General features: G+C 35.0%; 2 protein-coding genes across 2 annotated transcripts; one reads left to right on the top strand and one right to left on the bottom strand.

Annotated features, from left to right (window-relative positions):
* The first annotated feature begins 1,994 nt into the window (after nt 1-1,994).
* LOC116210884 (chitinase 2-like) lies at nt 1,995-3,116 on the top strand. The gene has a single exon (XM_031545000.1). It carries the CDS (start codon nt 2,072-2,074, stop codon nt 2,987-2,989), a length of 918 nt encoding a protein of 305 aa, XP_031400860.1. The 5' UTR covers nt 1,995-2,071; the 3' UTR covers nt 2,990-3,116.
* Nucleotides 3,117-3,571: 455 nt separating this feature from the next.
* LOC116210883 (probable receptor-like protein kinase At2g42960) lies at nt 3,572-7,509 on the bottom strand. The gene is made up of 10 exons (XM_031544999.1): nt 7,110-7,509; nt 6,927-7,009; nt 6,365-6,614; nt 5,615-6,271; nt 5,279-5,527; nt 5,023-5,186; nt 4,855-4,934; nt 4,605-4,752; nt 4,311-4,460; nt 3,572-4,219 (listed from the first exon to the last, which is right to left on the bottom strand). Exons 1-10 carry the CDS (start codon nt 7,303-7,305, stop codon nt 3,974-3,976), a joined length of 2,223 nt encoding a protein of 740 aa, XP_031400859.1. The 5' UTR covers nt 7,306-7,509; the 3' UTR covers nt 3,572-3,973.
* Between the last annotated feature and the right edge of the window lie 12,412 nt (nt 7,510-19,921).

Raw genomic sequence — 19,921 nt, 5'->3', positions numbered from 1 at the left:
TTCCTTCTTCTTCACAATCATCAATTACATTCAATCGAGCAGACGTACTTTTGAAGTGAATAATGATCGAATAGATGTCCTCATATATCGAGAATGTACGGTTTTATGCGGTGACAATGTACTGATCGATGATGAAAGCTTGGAAGGTAACGGCTCGGCAGCTCCCATCCATTGTCTCACATGCCTTTCCTTCTTGGGATGGAAAATTGTAAGGGCGAGTATACTTAATTATGATGTATTTCTCTTGTTAGGTTAATCGACTTCCATCTTTTCGCATTTTAAAAAATCTAACACGTCTGTGTTAGATAAAACACATACACTTGTTGATGTTTTTGTTATTGTTAATTTGTCAGGTCAATCTGGTTTGGTGCTCGGAAACGAGCATCTGAAATGGGAGATTCATTCTCATTATGTATGTACTGATCCTTCACGTTATTGTTCAATCCTTGTTAATATTTCCACACCTAACAAATCGAATGATTGTTCAGAATTGCGATTCTTTTTGTTTTCTGTGATTTAATTGTTCATTTACCGAAAGTAAATTCTTCCGCACGGCATGCATTTGCAGGGATAAACTCACTCTATTTTCTGAAGATCTAAGTTACGGCACCAGAAATTAATCCCGATGACAGGCATTGGGATTTCGGACAAAACTAATTAATAAAGTCCCTGCGTATAAGCAATGGCGATCGAGCCGACGAGATTAATTTATCTGTCTTCTGCATTACCAAGTTGCATGCTATGACATGTAATTGTGTTCATCTGGAGATTATTTTTTTTTCGGTAGATGGAGATTATATATTTTATATATGGTAATATATATCTATTCACTTATGTGAAGACTGCACTCTTAATAGGAGGGAAAGAAAAAAATAACCTTGGTGTCTTTTCGCCGCAAGTGTTGCCGTCGGGCGCGGGTGAAAAAAACCGTCGGTGTTTTCTTTTAATTTTTTTTTCCTTGCTGTGCTATTTCAATAAGCATTTAATTTATGTCGGATTTATGATTTTATTACGTGTTAAGTATAAATTTCGTAGTGTTATCATAAGTTTTGGCATATATTTTTATTAAAGTAAAATAAAATTGAGGCTCATGCAATTATATTTTATCCCACGAGCAATTAGGTAGGAGGAAGATCCTCGGGGAATTGTCGTAGGAGAAACTTGTCCTCGTGCACTATTCATTTCTTCAGTTTTATTTATGAATGCAATGCGATGCGATCTGCTATCAGGTCGACCGTCTCAGTGTGTGATTAATTTGTTAAGTCACACATAGGATAGACATTTATGTTGTTAAGTCGTTAGTGGTCTTAATGAGGCTCAATTGCCTATGAAGCCTAGCCAATGCTAACACTAGTATAGTTGTCAATTGATTAATAAATTATTCTAATTCCGCTCCTTTTTTTAATTACAGATAAAACATAATAAGACAGTCTTCCTTGCACTGCATTCTTAGTTATTTATTTATTTATTGATCCGTTTGAACACTATAATATGCCATATCTGGGGAAATCGGAAGAAGAGGGGACTCTATTTTATTTTATTATATATATGCTTCAAATTAATTCAGCCGCCCTGCAAGTTGCAACACAATAAATAATCCAATGAATAAAAAAAAAAAAACGCACACACAATACGAGAGCTTTTAGTGCAATAGGATATGTCCTAATTAATAAACTCGAAAAAGTAAAAGATTTCACAGTCAGTTTCCATCAACGTGATCATCCGTATCTCTTCATTTCATTAGCCTAGCCTATGGACATTTCCCGTTAAATCGGGGTCTCTTACGACCGATAAAATAAATGGACGTGCCTAGGATTATATTTTGACAAATCTTCCAACTATTTTTCTGAGATAAGAGTTCCTTAGACGGCAAATAGTCCTACAATAATAATTTAGCCGTCCCACGTCTCCATCCCATATTTGGCCCCTTCCCCTTATTGGCTTCCTCATCGCATCCATCCGTCGCTATATGTAGAGAGGACTAGCAACGACCCTCAGCTCAATTGACTCACCTCTCTCCAGTCCAGAGCAGAGCTTCAATAGCTCAAACCCACAAAAAAAAAAAAAAAAAATGGCTTCGCGCAATCTCTTCATCGCTCTTTTCATTCTTCAATCGTTCCTATTCTTATCTCAGTTCCCGGCCCTACGGGCGGCCCCCAGCTCGAACTTGTTCAGGGAGTACATAGGCGCGGAGTTCAAGAACGTCCGCTTCTCCGATGTCCCCATCCATAGCGGGGTCGACTTCCACTTCCTCCTCTCCTTTGCCATCGATTACGACACCTCAGGCACCTCCCCGACGGATGGGAAGTTCAATGTCTTCTGGGATACGGACAACCTCAGCCCGGATCAGGTCTCCTCGATCAAGGGCCAGAATTCGAATGTGAAAGTGGGCCTGAGCTTGGGAGGTGACAGCGTGCAGAGCGGCAACGCCTACTTCAACCCTTCGTCGGTCAGTGCTTGGGTATCCAATGCCGTAGCTTCCCTCACATCGATCATCCAGAAATACAACCTTGATGGGATAGACATCGACTATGAGCACTTCAAGGCGGACCCGGATACATTTGCCAATTGCATCGGACAGCTCATAAGCACCCTCAAGAAAAACGGAGTGATCCAGTTTGCTTCAATAGCCCCATTTGCAGATGACGATGTCCAGTCGCACTACTTGGCCCTGTGGAGGAAATACGGGCACATCATCGATTACGTGAACTTCCAATTCTATGCTTACGACCAGGGCACCACCGTGTCTCAGTTCCTCGACTACTTCAACAAGCAGACCTCGAACTATGATGGCGGGAAGGTCCTGGCAAGCTTCATCAGCGATGGGAGCGGCGGACTGACGCCGGAAAATGGGTTCTTCAAGGCGTGCAGCAGGCTCAAGAGCCAGGGGAAGCTGAACGGGATATTCATCTGGTCGGCGGATGATTCAAAGGCAAATGGATTTCGATATGAGAAGCAATCGCAGGCACTGTTAGCGTCTGCTCACTAGCTCAAACTTATGTCATACGCATAATAATTACCAAGTAATAATGAAGAGTGTGTGAGTGCGTGTGTATTGTGTTGTATCATGTATGCTTCTATATGACCATGAAGATCTTCATTATAGTTTTGGTGCATTGGTTTCTACTTTGTCGACACCAGGACGTGCAACTCCTACCGGAGGCAGATGGGGCATGTAGTATAAATTCCATTTGAATTGAATACCATAATGTTAAAGTGATCGATAATCAAAGGCGAATAAAAGTCGGTCCAAAAAGAAGCAAGACGTAAAAAGAACGGAGAAAATAAACTATTTGGAAAGCCATGCCCACCAAGAAAAGAATTCAAGAGCAACGCGACAGCCAAACGCAATATTGTAAAGGAAGAAAGGACAGAATCCAAGAGGGATTGAAGAAAGGAAAGAAATACCTACCTTAAACCAGACAGCATGTTCAACCCAGAAAAAGGGGGGGGGGGGAAGAGGAAAGAGAAAATCATAAACTCGTCGAAAAATTTAACTTAAAATACCGTAAATATGTTTATTAAGTTAAAATGACATAAAATAAAAACAAAAAGGAGCAAAGACAATATCTAGAATGCCAATAACATCAACAGCTGAGTATTAAGATGAAGCAGCGGCAACAGTAGTAGTTCTTGTGTTCTTAATCAGAAGAATTCCTCATTTACAATTGGAAGATACTACACCAGAGATTTACACTAACGATTTGGAATTAGACGACACGAATCGAGCCGAAACAGAAGGTGCAACGACTTCCAAAACAAAACCGACTGCCTGCAAAGTGGGCTGAAACGTGCAGACCCAGAAAGTCCAGGAGGGGGCAGACATCTTTCGAAAGAAACCTCTCTTCCAAGACCTATCCTCAACTCATCAAAGCCAGCCGTGGAAAATAAACCGAAAACCATTGGATTACATACAAAAATAAGAAGATTTGACAGATGTCTCTCTCTGGCTTCGACTAAAGATACAACTGTTTTAGTCAAAGCTCGAGGACCGACTCCATCTTCCCCGCATGTAATCCTCCAACAATGAGATGCTTTGCTCCGTGCTGCTGGTGGAAAGGGAGTCATCCTCCAAATCTTGCAAGGCGAGATTGAGGTGACACTGGATGGTACTAACAGGGGAGTCTTCCCCGTCCAAACCATCGAGTTCTGATGACGAACTAATTTGTTCCCTTGCCCACTTTATTGCTTCCTCATCGCCTTGGAGAAGCTTCAATATCTGTACATCAACCGTGGAATCAGCTCAACAGATACAAAAACAGAAATAGATAAGGTGGACAGAGCAATAGAGAGGAAGGTAAGAAACATACAAGGCTAATTTCAGGACGAGTTTGGGGCGAATGCCTGACACAAAGGGTAGCGGCTAAAACCATTCTTCCGATGTGTTCATGGTCATAATCACTTCCCAAGCTCGGATCTAGCAATTGGGAAACCTTCCCAGACCGTAAAATGGGCTTCGCCTGCAAATGTTTATTGACCCATGGTGTTCAGATAAGTGTCGCCTTTGACTAAAAGGATAACCATATAAACCTCGTAATGAGAAGCTTTTGCAGTTTAAGATTTGATTTACCGAAAGAGATCTTCAAAGAGCAACTTATACTTACCCACATGACCAGGCTCTCTTGACCCTTTGGGTACTCACCACCAATCGGCTTTCTACCAGATAGAAGCTCAAGAATTACAACACCAAATGCATAAACATCGACTCTGTCGCTCACTTTGCCATGCATGAAGTACTCTGGAGCCAAGTAACTGAAAAAACAAGACATGTCTCAGCCAATGCATTTATTAAAGAAAAACTAGACATCGCAAATCATGATAGCTATGTTCCAGCCAACAAAATATACAGCATACCCAAAGGTTCCAGCAACATCGTCTGTGGTCACTTGACACGACAGATCTGCAACCCAACTGGCAAATCCAAAATCTGATAACTGAAAAATCAACCAAAATGTGGACGAATGAGCACAAGATCTCGACCAAGGTAACCAAGAAGAAAATGGAAATTTCAAATGCAGACACCTGTGGCTCAAAATCCTCAGAGAGAAGAATGTTTGAAGACTTCACATCTTTGTGAATAACTGGTTGAGCACAGCCGTTATGTATGTAGTCCAGTGCCTCAGCTATGCCGACCGTGACCTTGTACCTCTCTCGCCACCCAAATGCATGAGGATCCTTCTTTTCACCTGCAGAGCATCGATGAACAAAGCAAGCATAAATAAAAAGAAGTAAAGATGCCTACACCTACTTCCATCCAAGAAAATTTGCAATTATGTACCATGAAGATTCTCCTCTAAGCTTCCTCTTTCTAGAAAATCATAAACCAAGGCAAGGTTGTTGTTCTCATAGCAGAAACCGAGCAGGGATATTATGTTCTTGTGATTTAAGGTAGTAATGATGTCAATTTCCGAAGCAAATTCCTTCACTGCATCATCAGATGGCTTCAAGATTTTCACTGCCAGTTCCTTGCCATCAGAGAGACGCCCTTGATAGACCTGACTGCTTCCACCTCTTCCGACCAGATTCTCTAAAATCACATATATTAAATTAGTACACAAAATTTTCACCATATTATCAAAATCCAAATCCCACAGCCAATGATTTATCAGTATACCAGGCATCAAGTTCGAAGTAGCTGCCAAAAGTTCCTCATAATTGAACAATCTGCAAGTGGAAGAATATTTTTCGTGTAGTCCCTCCAATTCCTTTAGAGTACTCTTTGAGGCACTGTCAAGTGAAAGAGGACAGACACCTTCAGATCCAATGGGTACAATAGCACCTCGCTCTGCATTCAAATCACAAGATTGATCATCGTTTTGAACATAGTTGCTCTGCTTTTGATCAGGATAGACAACGGCAGAGGACTGCGTGCTTGGTAGTCTCAAAACCCGTTGAACAGCAGTTATCTTCTTTCCGGTAGATTTTTCTGCTTGTTGCCACTTTGGCAAGAACATCCGCTGAAGAAATGACCAACCAGGTCTAAATCCACGCGATTCTCGAACTATTATGGAATCTGAGCTTGTGGCAGCCTCCTCAATCTCCTGAAATGGTACCAGGGCCAAGGAATTGTCAACCGCATCATCTTCAGCCTTTTCTGATGATAATGTGACATCCTGAGAAGACGTTTCTACACAATCCTTCCTCAACCCACATGAGGAATCAGACTTATGCACGCACTGCCTCCTGCCAACATCACAATTCTCAGCCAATTTCAAGTTTTTGCTCAGAGAATGATGGAGCAGGCGCGTGTAAGGTTTGTGCCTCTTATCATCTGTTCCGCAAGACGAAGAAAACAAAACATGTCAGCATCACTATGAAATTTCCATTTTTTATGAGAAACTTCCATGAAAGAGAAGAACCCTACCTTTTGAGGGATCTGAATTGAGCTGAGACACATCTCTCTTGAACACAACCTTTCCACTCTCAACGGCCCAAACTGAGAAATTCTTGGACAAATTCCTTGCACAGTACTTAGCTACACAAGCAGATGACCGGATTCTGTGTTGGGTCTTGGAGGTTCCCACAATTATCTTTGCTGATGGGGACAATTTTGCTTCCCGAACTAACACTTTACTCACTGATGGCCCTCTGCATACCTTCAACTTCAAATCCACCTACAAACAAACGAGTCAACCAATAGAAGCTCAGCTTCCAATATCTCTCGGTTACACCACATTAACACGACAACAATTCAATACCAAAAGGGCTCGGAAGCAAGTGACAAGAGGGCTAGATGACCAACACAAAAGCATAATTATGACACAACAAGAGATCATACCACTCTGTCAAAAGAACGAAAAAAATGATGTTTCGGCAAATGTCGTTCAAAAGGTTTGCTTTTTCTTACCCCCACACACACAGAGAGAACAAGCTCCCTTTTCCGGAAGAAGGAAAGAGAGAAATTCAAGGATTCTGCATGTTTTTACCTCTTTCAAGTTGCAGAAACCTTCATAGACAGCGAGCACGGAATCAAACGCATTCACCAGAGAAATCAACGACGATGTTCCCTCTGCAAAACGAAAACAAGAAGAATTTTAGCAAAAAATAGAGAGACGATGAAGGACGGAAAGAGAGAGAGAGAGAGAGGGCAGGGGGGAAGTGGAATTTACCAATGGAGGAGGAGGAGGAGGAGGAGTCAAGGACGTGAAGAGCAATGACGCGATCTCCAGGCTGAGCAACCTTTACCAGGGCCCAAGTCAGCAGCTCCTTGCTCTCCCCGTCTAATTTCACACCGACCAGCACCACCGCCCCTCCACCGGCCGCTCCCCCACCAGCGCTCGCCGCACGCTGCCTGGTCAGTTGCATCTCCCTCTCTTTACCAGGTCCGCCACCACCAAAGTCGCCGTTCCACTACTTTCTCTTCCCTCTCTGTCTCCCTCTCACACGCACTCTTCTATATGTCCTCTCTCTCTCACCTCACTTTCTCTCTCTAATGGGGGGAGGGGGAATGGAGGAAAGGCAGGGAAAGGAGGACAGTTGCAGTCACTTCCTTGCATTTTGTATCGGGGAAGGTGAAAGAAAGGAATCTCACGTTTCGGGGACTAACTGCTCTCTCTCTCTCTCTCTCTCTCTCTAGGCCAGATGGGCTTAGATCCTCTGCTTCGCGGGACCGCAGCCTTGTCGTGCGGCTTCAGCATCAGTCTGTCTGTCTTGTGGGGACCGCTTCTTTTGTCGGACGGTAGATCTTGACCCCCAAACCCCACCCCAACCAACCCCCCACGCGGGCCCACCCCACTCACGAATGTTTGCCCGATCGATCCATTTTCTCCGAGTCTGGGTGGTTCCTATTCGTCCCATTTATTTTTCTTATGTGAATAGAAATTTAACTATTCCTGCTTAATTTAATTTGGTCCATTCATTATCGAAAAAATTTAATTCGGTCCATTAATAAGAAAATTTTCTCAGCTCTCAATATTCGAACTCGTGATCTTTTTTAATGAGAAAAAATGTTAAATCACTTAAAAAAATTTCGCTAATATAAGACTTTATTGATCAAACACTGACTTTTATCACTTATCTCGATGCTTTAGTTGTCCATAATCATGTAAAACTTCAAATATTTTAAAAACTACGAACATCTTTTAAAAATTCAATTTCTACAAAGCTGCTATGTCTGACGAATAAGCAAATTGTCTAGAGAGTCACTAGCAATACTGAACTCCGTGTAAGATGAGTATGAAGGTATTATATTCCAATAATAATCTTCACAGAAATTGAATTCGAAGGTGATTCATTTCAAATAATCATTTATCTGAATTTGACTTATAAAAATGAAGGACACATATAACAGTTTAGACTACCATTTCATTGGCCCCTTGGTTGCAATAATCTTTCCTGTTTCATTTAGCCTTTTTCCCCCCTAATGATTGGAATATCAGGTAAGATTTTTAATAAGGGAAATTCTTTAGGTTTCGTTGGCTAAATTTTCAGTCACGGGCCAAGTACAAACCCTCAACTCTTGTTGTATAAGAGTTTTGGATTTTGTACAAAAATATTTTGTACAAGTTAGTAGTGTTATGTACTTGGCCCGTGATTGAAAATTCAGCAATAGGACCCATGCATTGTCCTTTTAAGTAATTCATTAAGAATATTTGGACTTTTCGGTAATTATTTTTTAATTTATTTTTACTCTATTAATTGCTTAGAATTTGCAATTTAATGCACCGAAAAAATTTTAAATTAATGACGCACTGTTGCCTTCTGAGGAAGAAATTTATGTCTGAAATAAATTATTTCTAGCCGATCAAATACAGCACCATGTCATATCAATTCTTGGGAATTAATAGGCAATTAATAATAATAATAATATCGCGCCGATTTAAGATTCTTTTTATGGAAGAAGTAAATAAATGAGGAGACATGAGACAAGTAGCTAGCTAACATTCTCGTGATGTTTTGCAAGTTAATACACAATATTGACCAAAAACAAAGACGATTGGTATGTATATTTGGTGATACGGCACGATTATCACATTCTTATCAATTTGCGTTCACTTAAATGATTTGTTATTTACGCCACAATCAGTAAGTTAATTAATTTTTTTACCGTAGTATTTTTTGTCTTTCCAATTGTATATAAATACAGTAATTCACATATTATATATATATATATATAAATATATATATGAACTGTGATGAGAGGAAAAAAGAAAGGGACTAATATATTATTATCCTCCATCATGGCAGCATGAGGTGCCATAGGACAGATCAATCTGATGATGATGATGATGACGACGATGATGACGATACTAAGTAAACAAAATACATTATTAAAGGGGATAACTTAACAGCAGCAAAGCATCGAATCATCAGCATCAAGTGCAGGCATAGGCAAAGATGGTGATGAATTATATATTGATTAATATAAAAGGATCAATGACAGCTTTGATTAATTGCAGTACCTTTGTGATTAACTTAAACGGTCTCATTTCATCATGATGATGACCATTAACAAAGATTAAAAGGCCAAAAACAAGCTCAAGCGATCTTATAAATTTGACGCCACTTGGATATTTGATCCGTGTGTATCCACTGCCATCCAATGTTAATGTTTGTTAATTCTCTAGGATTAATTCCAATGTCCACTTGCAATATTCCTTTCTCTTTCTTTTTCTCTAATTTCCCATTGAGGTACATATATATGTATTTTATATTCATGTAAATGAAATCATTGTTTGACCAAAATTGACGACAAAATGAGGAGGACGTTAAGGAGAATCCTACTAAGCCAAAGCTTACATTGGATACGACGCTGTTGGGATGGCTTAAAAGTGGCTTTTTAAGTTGGTTGGAATCGGAAGGATGGAAGACAGTCAAAGTGATTCTCATCCCTACTATGTTTTTGGTTATTCTTTCTTTTGTTAAATTCACAATCACCTAAAAGGGGGGGAAAAAAACTATGTGCGCGTTTGGTTATTCTTTCTTTTGTTAATTCACACAAACACACAAAGAAAATGTACTTTGTAATTATATAAGATGATTGTCTTTAGATTCTAATTTACAAAAGAGGCGGGCATAATTATGGCAACCAGTTTGTTTTCTTCCCCATTTATTAATATCAAGAAGTAGGATGCATACTTTTTAATTTCCTTCTTTAAACATGAGTAAGAGATACATAGTATTACCAAAACCAACTTCATTGGTCGATATAAAGATTGGCATTCTATGATCCATCGAGCACTTGAGTTAATTGAGTTTTCTATATGAGTTAAAACTTATCAACCCAGATAAAAGGAAAACATAATGCAATGGCAAATAATTAAGACATTTTATGTTCGATTCTTGTAAGCAAGACTTCTTGAACTTCTTTCTCTAATTTTCCAATTTATTTATACTAGACCCACATATTCTGTAACCGATCGAAGAGGAAAAAAATTCACGAGCACATATAAACTTTAAGATTAAATATGCAATAATTTGAGTTGAAATTATAATTTCCATTTTTATATTTCGCTGTAGAATAGGAGATATGGTTTGGGATAAAATAAATGAGATAGAGCATCCGAGGAAGGAAGGTTGCTGAGCACAAAGCTAACAAGAGAGAGGAGTACTTAAACAAGCAAGCAGACATGTTTTAAGTCAGTCGAGGGAATGTATGCATATATGTGTGCATTTATGTACATAAATGTCTGCATTGATCTTCCAAATGAAGCAAGATCAAACATATTATTCAATTCAATTCTTGAAAAGTATAACGGCACATACTCTCGTTTATAATCGAAATTAGTTATGAGTTTGATAATCATCAGTAAAATTAATTATTTCCTCTCCTGTTGGTCTACAATATATCTGGCTTTCCTTGTTAAATATATAAATATATACATATATATGTATGTTCAAACCTACCCGCTCATCTCTTTTTCTTCTTTTCTATTGTTTTTTTTATTTTTTGGCTCTTTTTTTTTCCAGCATCAGCTCACCTTAATTTCCAACTTCGGTGAAAGAGTTTCACAACTTCCCACTTACATTGGTATGACCAGTCTGTATATAGTTTGAAACATTTTTCTTTCCCTTTGACCCTAATGTTACGTGGATATATTTTATCACTAATATATCTTCAATTCAAATACGAAATACGTATCATCAATAGGTCAAATAGTAGCACTTAATTAGACAAATTAGGGTCCTTTCAGTATATATGAACTTCATATATATAGTGTCAAAAAGCTTAATTTCCTTTTGAATGACAGCTGAATAAAGTGATATATGGCCATTTCGAGATCAGAAATTTTTAGCTGCGATCTAATTCGTATGCAAAACTGAGGTCGATAATATCCTTATTGACCCAGGTTGTAAACCTCGGGCAATCGAACAAAGTACAAAGTTATGCGTGGCAGGAATTGGGACTCAATGACTACTTATTCATATACTATGCCATTCGATGTCATTCAACTATTCGCAAAAGAAAGGCGAAAAGCCGATCATTACACGGGAAATAAATATCTATATAGCCAGAAAGGATATAAGTATATATGGGAATTATTGACGTGATAACTTCTTTGCTTGACAGGACAACAGATTAACAAGCAACTTCACCTTCCGCTGTCACAATTAACCAAAACAAAAAGGCAACTCTATCTTCGAAGACACCTAAGTTAATGTTGGATTTGACCATTGAAAGAAGCTAAAGGACAACTAATTAATTAATTAATTAGAAGTTAAATATATATTTGCTAATTAGTCGTCAGCTATTATTGACCTCTTTTATTAAAAGAACAAGGGGGCAAAAAAAAAAAGTCAAGGATTTGGGTCATGCGGATATTAAATGTATCTGTTTTCCCGATTGACAATGGGGGATGGGGACGGATACGATTTGGATTTCTCCTGTTTTTCCTTATATATACAGATTATATCCTTTCGTTTTAAATATTTGGACGGTTTGTCTGTCACGCGTGGCAATAAATAGTAGAGAAGAGGAGGAAATAAATTAATATCATATGCACAGTACAGGAGTGGCCCCTTCTAATTAGCTAGAAAATCAACGGATGCATATAACATTAACGGGATTCTTCGTGTTTTATCTGGGAGACAAAAATTAATTCATTTATGCACAATATTGTTATAAATTGTAAAAATGCATTTTCCCTTTCAATTAATAAATATCTGCAATTATCAACACCTAATTTTTATACACGCTCATATATATATATATATATATATATATATATTAAATTTCAACAACTTAGCAATGTATGATCTGAATTATTTGCAATTCCATTTTTTTCCGCCCTAAAAATTATAAAATCTAATATTCGATGTTTCACTACGTGTATATACAACATATATATGTTCATATATTAAAGTGAAGTATTAATGCCATGTATATGTGTGTTTATATATTTACATATAACTATATATTTGGGTGAGACATTTTATTTGCTTTTGTTTTGTTAACACATTACATGGATAGATCTCGGGCAAATCTTATATATATTTATGTACCTATGCATGCCCAGTCCGATGCATCGACTAATGTTCTTAAATAATTTAATTCCATTCTTTTAACCTTATTCAATTTATAAATATATATATATATATATATATATGGGACTAAACTAAAATCTGCCTGACGACAATGTTTCCGAATCCACAAGCCAAGGGAGGCTGCTCCCATAAAACACGTTACTTTTTGTCAGTTTCGACGATGCAAAAGAGACCAATTAAATGAACAAACAGAAGAGATTGATTATGATAATTGATGATTCTTCATCAGATCCAAATAATATTTCTCATTATTTTCTGCCTTTTTAGCAGAGATGGAATTTTTCGGTCATTAATTAAGCTCCCTGGGATTCTGGAGTCTGAGGAAAATTTTCCAACTCAAACCAATGTACGTAGCTCAGCCTTTGATTGCGAGTGAGAGGGCAATGAACTGAATATTTCGTTTTAGTGCGATGTTTTGGTATATATGATGAATGGTTGCGTGCCGATTGATCATCGCTACATATATCGTGAGAGAGGATCGTCATGTTTTTCTACTTTTTCTTCATATTTATATTTATATATGAGTTAATTACCTATTTTCATTCCTACAGAAATTGATGAAAGCTACCGCTCAATACACGGGTATCGAGTAGTATTGAATTTAATTAATAAAGGTTTGACCAAATTAATAACTTTAACACTAATCAATATATTTTTGTAAATAAACTAAAGGGGTATTCCTAGAGAAAAAGAGTGTGTAAGACAATGAAGCATGTTCTTGCTTGTTAATCTAAAGATTATAGGTTCGATTTTCGTAATGGAATTACCCATGTCATTTTATTAATTATTATGATTTTTATTTTATTATAACTAGTATCATGAGTTTTTCTAGTAATCCGAAAAAAATTCTATAATTAATGGAAGATAATTGAAAGAAAAAAAGTAAAAAAAAAACAGTAGTTATTAAAAAAATCTATTGATGAATTAGCATAACATGCTACACGTGGAAGATTTTCTTTGGACAAAAAATTCAATGCGTTGCATATGTTGTGAGTCGTGACGTTGTGACATTAATCGTCTTTGATGGGAGGAGGAATTTTGAGTCTCTCTTTTATTAAACAAAATGGGGTTAATTATTGAAGGGGCATGTATGGCTGCCTGCTTCACATTTCCATTGACCATATGCACATGCAAATCAGTGAAATAGGACGTCGACCCGGCACGTGCTTTTAGTCTCTTCTGACCAACCGCGCAAAATTTCGAGAAAATTCGTTTTGCATGCCAATCCCCAAATTAATCTCTATCTATCTATCTATCTATTTAATATTCAATTTGTGGACAGAAGATCGAAGAATATGACAAAAGGATAGGTGAGATGTCCATGAGATTTCTATACATTCGAGGTTAGCCTATCTCTTCGTTTATTTGGGATTTAAATTATTGCGTAAAAGGTCCCATATTTCGTTATTAACTAAAAGTTGCTTCAATATTGAAGGAATAGTTTCTATTTTAATTAATACTTTACTCTCTTTCTTCAATATAATCAAAAATGAAAACCATTAAAAATAAAGCACATACTTTTAAAATTATATTATATATAATCAATTATCTATTTTTTGTTAAATTTTCCATCCACCTTTTCTTTAGTTTCCTATTAATAGCTTTGACAAAAATTAAGAATTAAATTACACAAGAAAATAAAATCATAAAATGGTCAAAATATATATAATAGAGGGGGCAGGATGATAAGCTCACGAACCAGAACTTGATAAGAAAGAAGGGTGGAGGGTATAACCAACTAAACTCACTCGATAAGATAACTCGTCACAAGTAAGAAAAGTAGTTTTGATTCGCTACGTTCAAGGATGAACGATAAAAATCAAGTTTTTCGCCACTAAACAATGAACTTGTTTAGATAAGAAAAGAGAAGAAACACTCTAAGTAATTTCATTCAAAAATATTCATTTATGGTCTAAGCTCCTCTCTTACAATAAGGTGCATATTTATATAGAGGGAAGACACATCCCTTGACTTTAGATTAGGAAACTGACATATAATATTCTTTAGATTACTTTCCTAAAATATAATAAGGAAACAATCTGAAATAGAAAACTTAAGATTACTGACTCAATCTAATATAGGAAATAATATCTAATTAAGGGAAACTATATCATAGCAATATAGGAAACTTAATATCTAATTAAGTTAAATTCTTGTTGCGGAATTTTCTAAAATGCGTATCTGGTCCTGAAAATTCAAATACATGTTGGGCTGCAATCTGAAGTATATCACAAGAAGAGACCATGGGATACGATGCTGAGGACAACACAACTTTATTTAAGCGGTGGTGACTAGTTTCGAGTCCGATTCTATTGAAGTTCTTTTCAAGTGGTGGTGACCGACTTTGGGATCTTACTAAATCCTGATGTGGTGACAGGCGAGGGCCCTCCACCACATTCCCTACCTCCTCTTCAAGTATATTCATTTTTATTTATTTTTCATTTCAATTTCCTCAATTTTGTATTTTTTTAATATTATTTTGTATTTTTAATTTAAAAATATATTATTCTCCCAAATCGATAAGTTAATATATAACTTAAAAATGGCTATCAAGGAGATAATTTTGGAAGTACACTTTTTAATTTTTGACAATATTCATTTTTGGTTATATTTAGGAAAGAAAGCATATTTTTTTTTATTTTGAATTATTGTAAATTGTAGTACACTATGGAATTTTACTGAATTATCCATCAACTTTTACCCTTATACTATTATTTCATGAAGACATGGCCATATACACATATCAGAGTAACAATCTCTGAATATAATTCAAACTTCAAAATTATGTTGAGAATTTCTTCTGAACTGGTGGCACTAGACCTTGACAAGTATATAGACATGATTGATAGTAAGCTGGTCCGATCCTTAAAGAAAAACTTCGTCCTCGAAATTCAAATATACTTCCTATATTTTTCTCATAGTACCAGCACTTGCTTAGACAATGAAAAAAGTTTACGAATTGTTTAGCTAACAATCGGGAATTACCAGTCTCTTGCACTGTTACATAAGTGTGAAAGACAACCACATATCTCGACTTAGTACTCTATTTATTACTTTCTTATATTTTCCTTTTTGAGGTTTTTCTTATTTTCTTGTGACTGAGATCCTCTAATTTTCTTCCTTTGCCCCATCAGAGCACCTTATAAATATTTTCTATGTACTACAAAAAGGGAGAGAAAGTAAATTTGTCTTAATCTTTTTTTTCTTTCAAAATGCCCATAATTGAAAACATATATGGTAATTAAGATCTAAAAGATGATGGAAAAGTTAAGAGCAAATATGTAACTTCGACTTCCTGTCCACCCTTTCCAATGTTCCCACCCATTCTCACTTCCTTCTCTATCCTCACTATACTATTGTTAAATGATTTTATCTTATATAAATAAATTTTTCCATAAAATTTCAAAATCTATAGTCCAAACACAGTAGATATTTGTTGCTTTATATCTTTAGAATATAAACTATCAAAAAATCTTTAGAATATAAAATATAAAATAATTTTGCAATATCAACCTCAATGGTGCGTAATTTTTAAATTGAAATTTCGCTAAATTCAACGCGTAGCGAAGTGTAGATCACCCTCTACTGCAATTGATATGTTATTTCATGCTACTACTATAAAGCCCAAAAACCTCTTTCATCTCACTCTTGAATCTTGATTTCATAAAATGCCCATATCTCACGTACTTCAAAATTATGAGAGCCATTAGATAAATGATAACTTTGTATATTTAGATAAATGAAAATTTTGTATATTTAGATAAATGAAAATTTTGTCTCTTCGGATATATCCTATATAATTGGAAAAATAATTGGAAATTATCTACCCACTGCTTCCGTATATTAGTCCCAATTTTTCTCACCTTCTCCTTCTCCCTTGATCCATCACAATAATTTTAATAAATTTGTATAATTTATACAGCTTTTGATTAAGAAACGAACCTATATAACTCACATGAATATCAAATGGCACCGCACATAGTGCGGGAAAGACTCTAGTTTCTCATGAGTTAGAAGGGTGGAAAGTAGAAACTAGCGATAGCGGGACGCTGAGAGTCAATATTAGCCAAATTTAGAAATTATGCATACCTTTTTCTAGCTATCAAATACTGAGAGAATGACAATAAAAAAAAAAGCATTGAGATACATTTTTATTTACTGAAAAATGTAATGTATTTATAAAAAGAAATTAACTCTTTTTAAATGCATGATTTACAAAGTAATCTCTTAATTCATTTCTATTAAATTCTTTAATTTTTTAAATAATTTATAATTGGATCGGATCGAATCGAAATGAAATCAATTGAACTGTATTCATTTCTTACCAGAATTGATTCCAAACAGGGCGTAAGGTAGATCCACTTCTTCCTTTCTTTCTTTCTTTTTTCCCTTTTTTTTCTAATAATCATCAAGTTACAATTCGTAAAGAATATATACCCGGTCAGTCAGATTGCGAGGGAGACAGGGGCGGGCTTTCCAACTCTCGGGGGCCACCCACTCTTCGCCTTTTTTATAATTTTTATTTTATTTTTTGCTTAATTTGAGTATACGTACTTTTTTTTCAATGTGTAATAATTGATATTTGGAAGTTGAATGAGTCCGATTAATTTAGATTCATGTAAAGTCAACTTATTAAGGGATAAAACTCTTCCAATCATATCTTTTACAGTCACAAAATTCGCACTCGATACATTGCTTAATTGGGTATACATAATTTTTTTTTATGTACATAGCTTGATGTATAGAAATTCATTGGATTAATCTAGGTTCAAACGAGGTGAGTTCACTAACGAATAAAACTTCATCGATCCTAATTCTTTCCCAATCATAATGTTCACACTCGAGATCTTGCTTAATGAGAATAAGTCTTGAATTATCAAAATCAATCCACATTGATAAAAAGCATATTAAAAATTAATCATTAATTTAAGTAATTTCTTCTTAGTTGTGACGTTATAGATATCCTCTTTTTTTTTTTTGTGAATCGTTGCAAGGTTATGTCAGACTATTGACTAAGACTCATTCTAGCTTGAGCATACTTGGTTGCGACAACGAGATGCTTTTAATGAATTTTAAACTTAAACCCCCATTACAAGTAAAAATCATCCACTTAAAATTAGCTAGCCACTTAAGGCCTATTATATAATTATCATGATTTTCTAATTTGACTATTAAAAATTAAAATTTTACATGGAATTTTTCAATGTGAACTGTGATATCCGGAAGTCAATTGAGCACATACTAACCAAGTCAAGCCGAGTCGCCCACTAAAGGATAAAACTCTCCGAGCATGGATTTTCTACATTCGCAAGAACTCGAACTTGAGACATTTTTTAAGCAAAACAAATGTCAAATCGTTTTAACCGACCCGCATTGGTTATTTTACATGTAATTTACTATTACATTAAGGTTGACATTAAAATTAGTTTGGAGAAATGTTGACTTTTATATAGTATGAGAATTAATTAGTACAATCTTTTGGAAAAATTGAATCGTTTATGATCAATTGAGAGTTCAATTTTTATACATGTGTTTTTTTCATTACTTTCAAATATACTATATATTAGTTATTATACAAACTACTATGATAAACCAAAATTTTAAGGAATAATATTTTCGACCCGCCGCATACCACGGTTATGCATTCTATCTATATATAATATATAATAGCAAAACACAAAGGAGATTTAACGAGGCTGCGCCACGTGTCATCTTAAGTTTAATAAGGCAGTACCACATGTCAAAGAGAAAAACAAAGGAGTTAATCCTTGTGGGTCAAGTTACCTTCATAGAGTAAATGAAAAGTCATGTAATATAGAGTTTAAAGTAATTAATTTTTAAAATAGAAATATGTAACAATTTATTGAATTTAATTAATCTTATTTGATTCTATAATTCAATTTTAACATTTCTTAGCCAATAAACATATAACTAAATGTCGTAAACTATATATAAATTTAAATTGCAAAAATATCAATAATTAATAATTTCAAAGAATTAATATGTATTCCATGATTTTTTCACTTAATAATTGGTATTACTTGAAGAAAAAATTTACATGAATAAGAAATTAAGTAGTTACTTTAGTCCATGAAAAAATAATGCAAAAGAATTTAGATATAAAACTGTAAATGTAAATTTTCAAATAAAATGCACTATTAAAATGATAAATAAACCAGAAAAGTATTGGATAATTATATTAATTAATTACGTTAATTTTGTTCAAAATAATTTTTACTTTTCAAATCCACGTTATGAGAGTCTTACTCATGACTGAGCCATCTCGGTTCAACTGGATGTGTCTTTGCCCAAATGGCCTCCGGATACTAAGATTTAGTCGAAAAAATAATTTAAATTTTTTAAAGGATCAAATTGATAATATAATATAATATATTTATTCCTTTTAAGCGATTAAAGTTTCGTTCCTATAGATATACAAATAAAATATTAAACAAAGTTTATCCACTATGAACAATTTAATATTTTTTTAGTTTTGTTTAACTTGAAAATTATTAAAGTGTTAATTCTATAATTATAAATTAATCGATATATTCAGGGACCCATTTGAATAATATTTTTATAAAATTTTTAAAAAATCTTTTTATCAGTGACATTTTCGCATGACGCTCAAGTGAAACGGCTATATATAATATATAATTGCCGAAGCAATCACCATTGTTCACCATATGTGCAAAATATTGAAGTGGAGGCCTCTCCCTAAACCACTCCCTAGGATTTCTTATTTATTGCATTTCATACTCCTTTTCTTTTTCTTATTATTATTGTTATTATTATTATTATTTAAAAAAAGAGAAAAGAAGAGCCAATTTTCACATATGTATATTATATATAGATTATTGTTATATTATTATCTAAACATAATATATAATTGCCGAAGTAATCACCATTGTTCGCCATGTGTGCAAAATATTGAAATGGAGGTCTCTCCTTAAACCACTCCTTAGGATTCCTTATTTATTGCATTTCATACTTTTTTCTTATTATTATTATTATTATTATTATTATTATTTGAAAAAACGAGAAAAAAAGAGTCCATTTTCACGTATATATATTGTATATAGATTATTGTAATCTTATTATTTTTATCATCATCATCATTGTCATTATTTAAAAATGAGAAGATTAGCCCACATCTATATATAATATATAATTGCCGAAGCAATCACCATTGTTCTTCATGTGTGCAAAATATTGAAATGGACGCTTCTCCTTAAACCACTCCCTAGGATTCCTTATTTATTGCATTTATTACTTCTTGTTCTCATTATTATTTTTATCGTTGTTATTATTATTATTATTTGAACAAACGAGAAAAGAAGAGCCATTTTCACATATGTATATTATATTTAGATTATTGTTATTATTATCTATAATTGCTGAAATAATCACCATTGTTCGCCATATGTGCAAAATATTG

Source organism: Punica granatum, chromosome 6 (assembly GCF_007655135.1).
Source record: "Punica granatum isolate Tunisia-2019 chromosome 6, ASM765513v2, whole genome shotgun sequence".
Taxonomy (NCBI): domain Eukaryota; kingdom Viridiplantae; phylum Streptophyta; class Magnoliopsida; order Myrtales; family Lythraceae; genus Punica; species Punica granatum.
The sequence above is the reverse complement of the archived record's forward strand: the minus strand, read 5'-3'. Positions and strand labels throughout refer to the sequence as shown.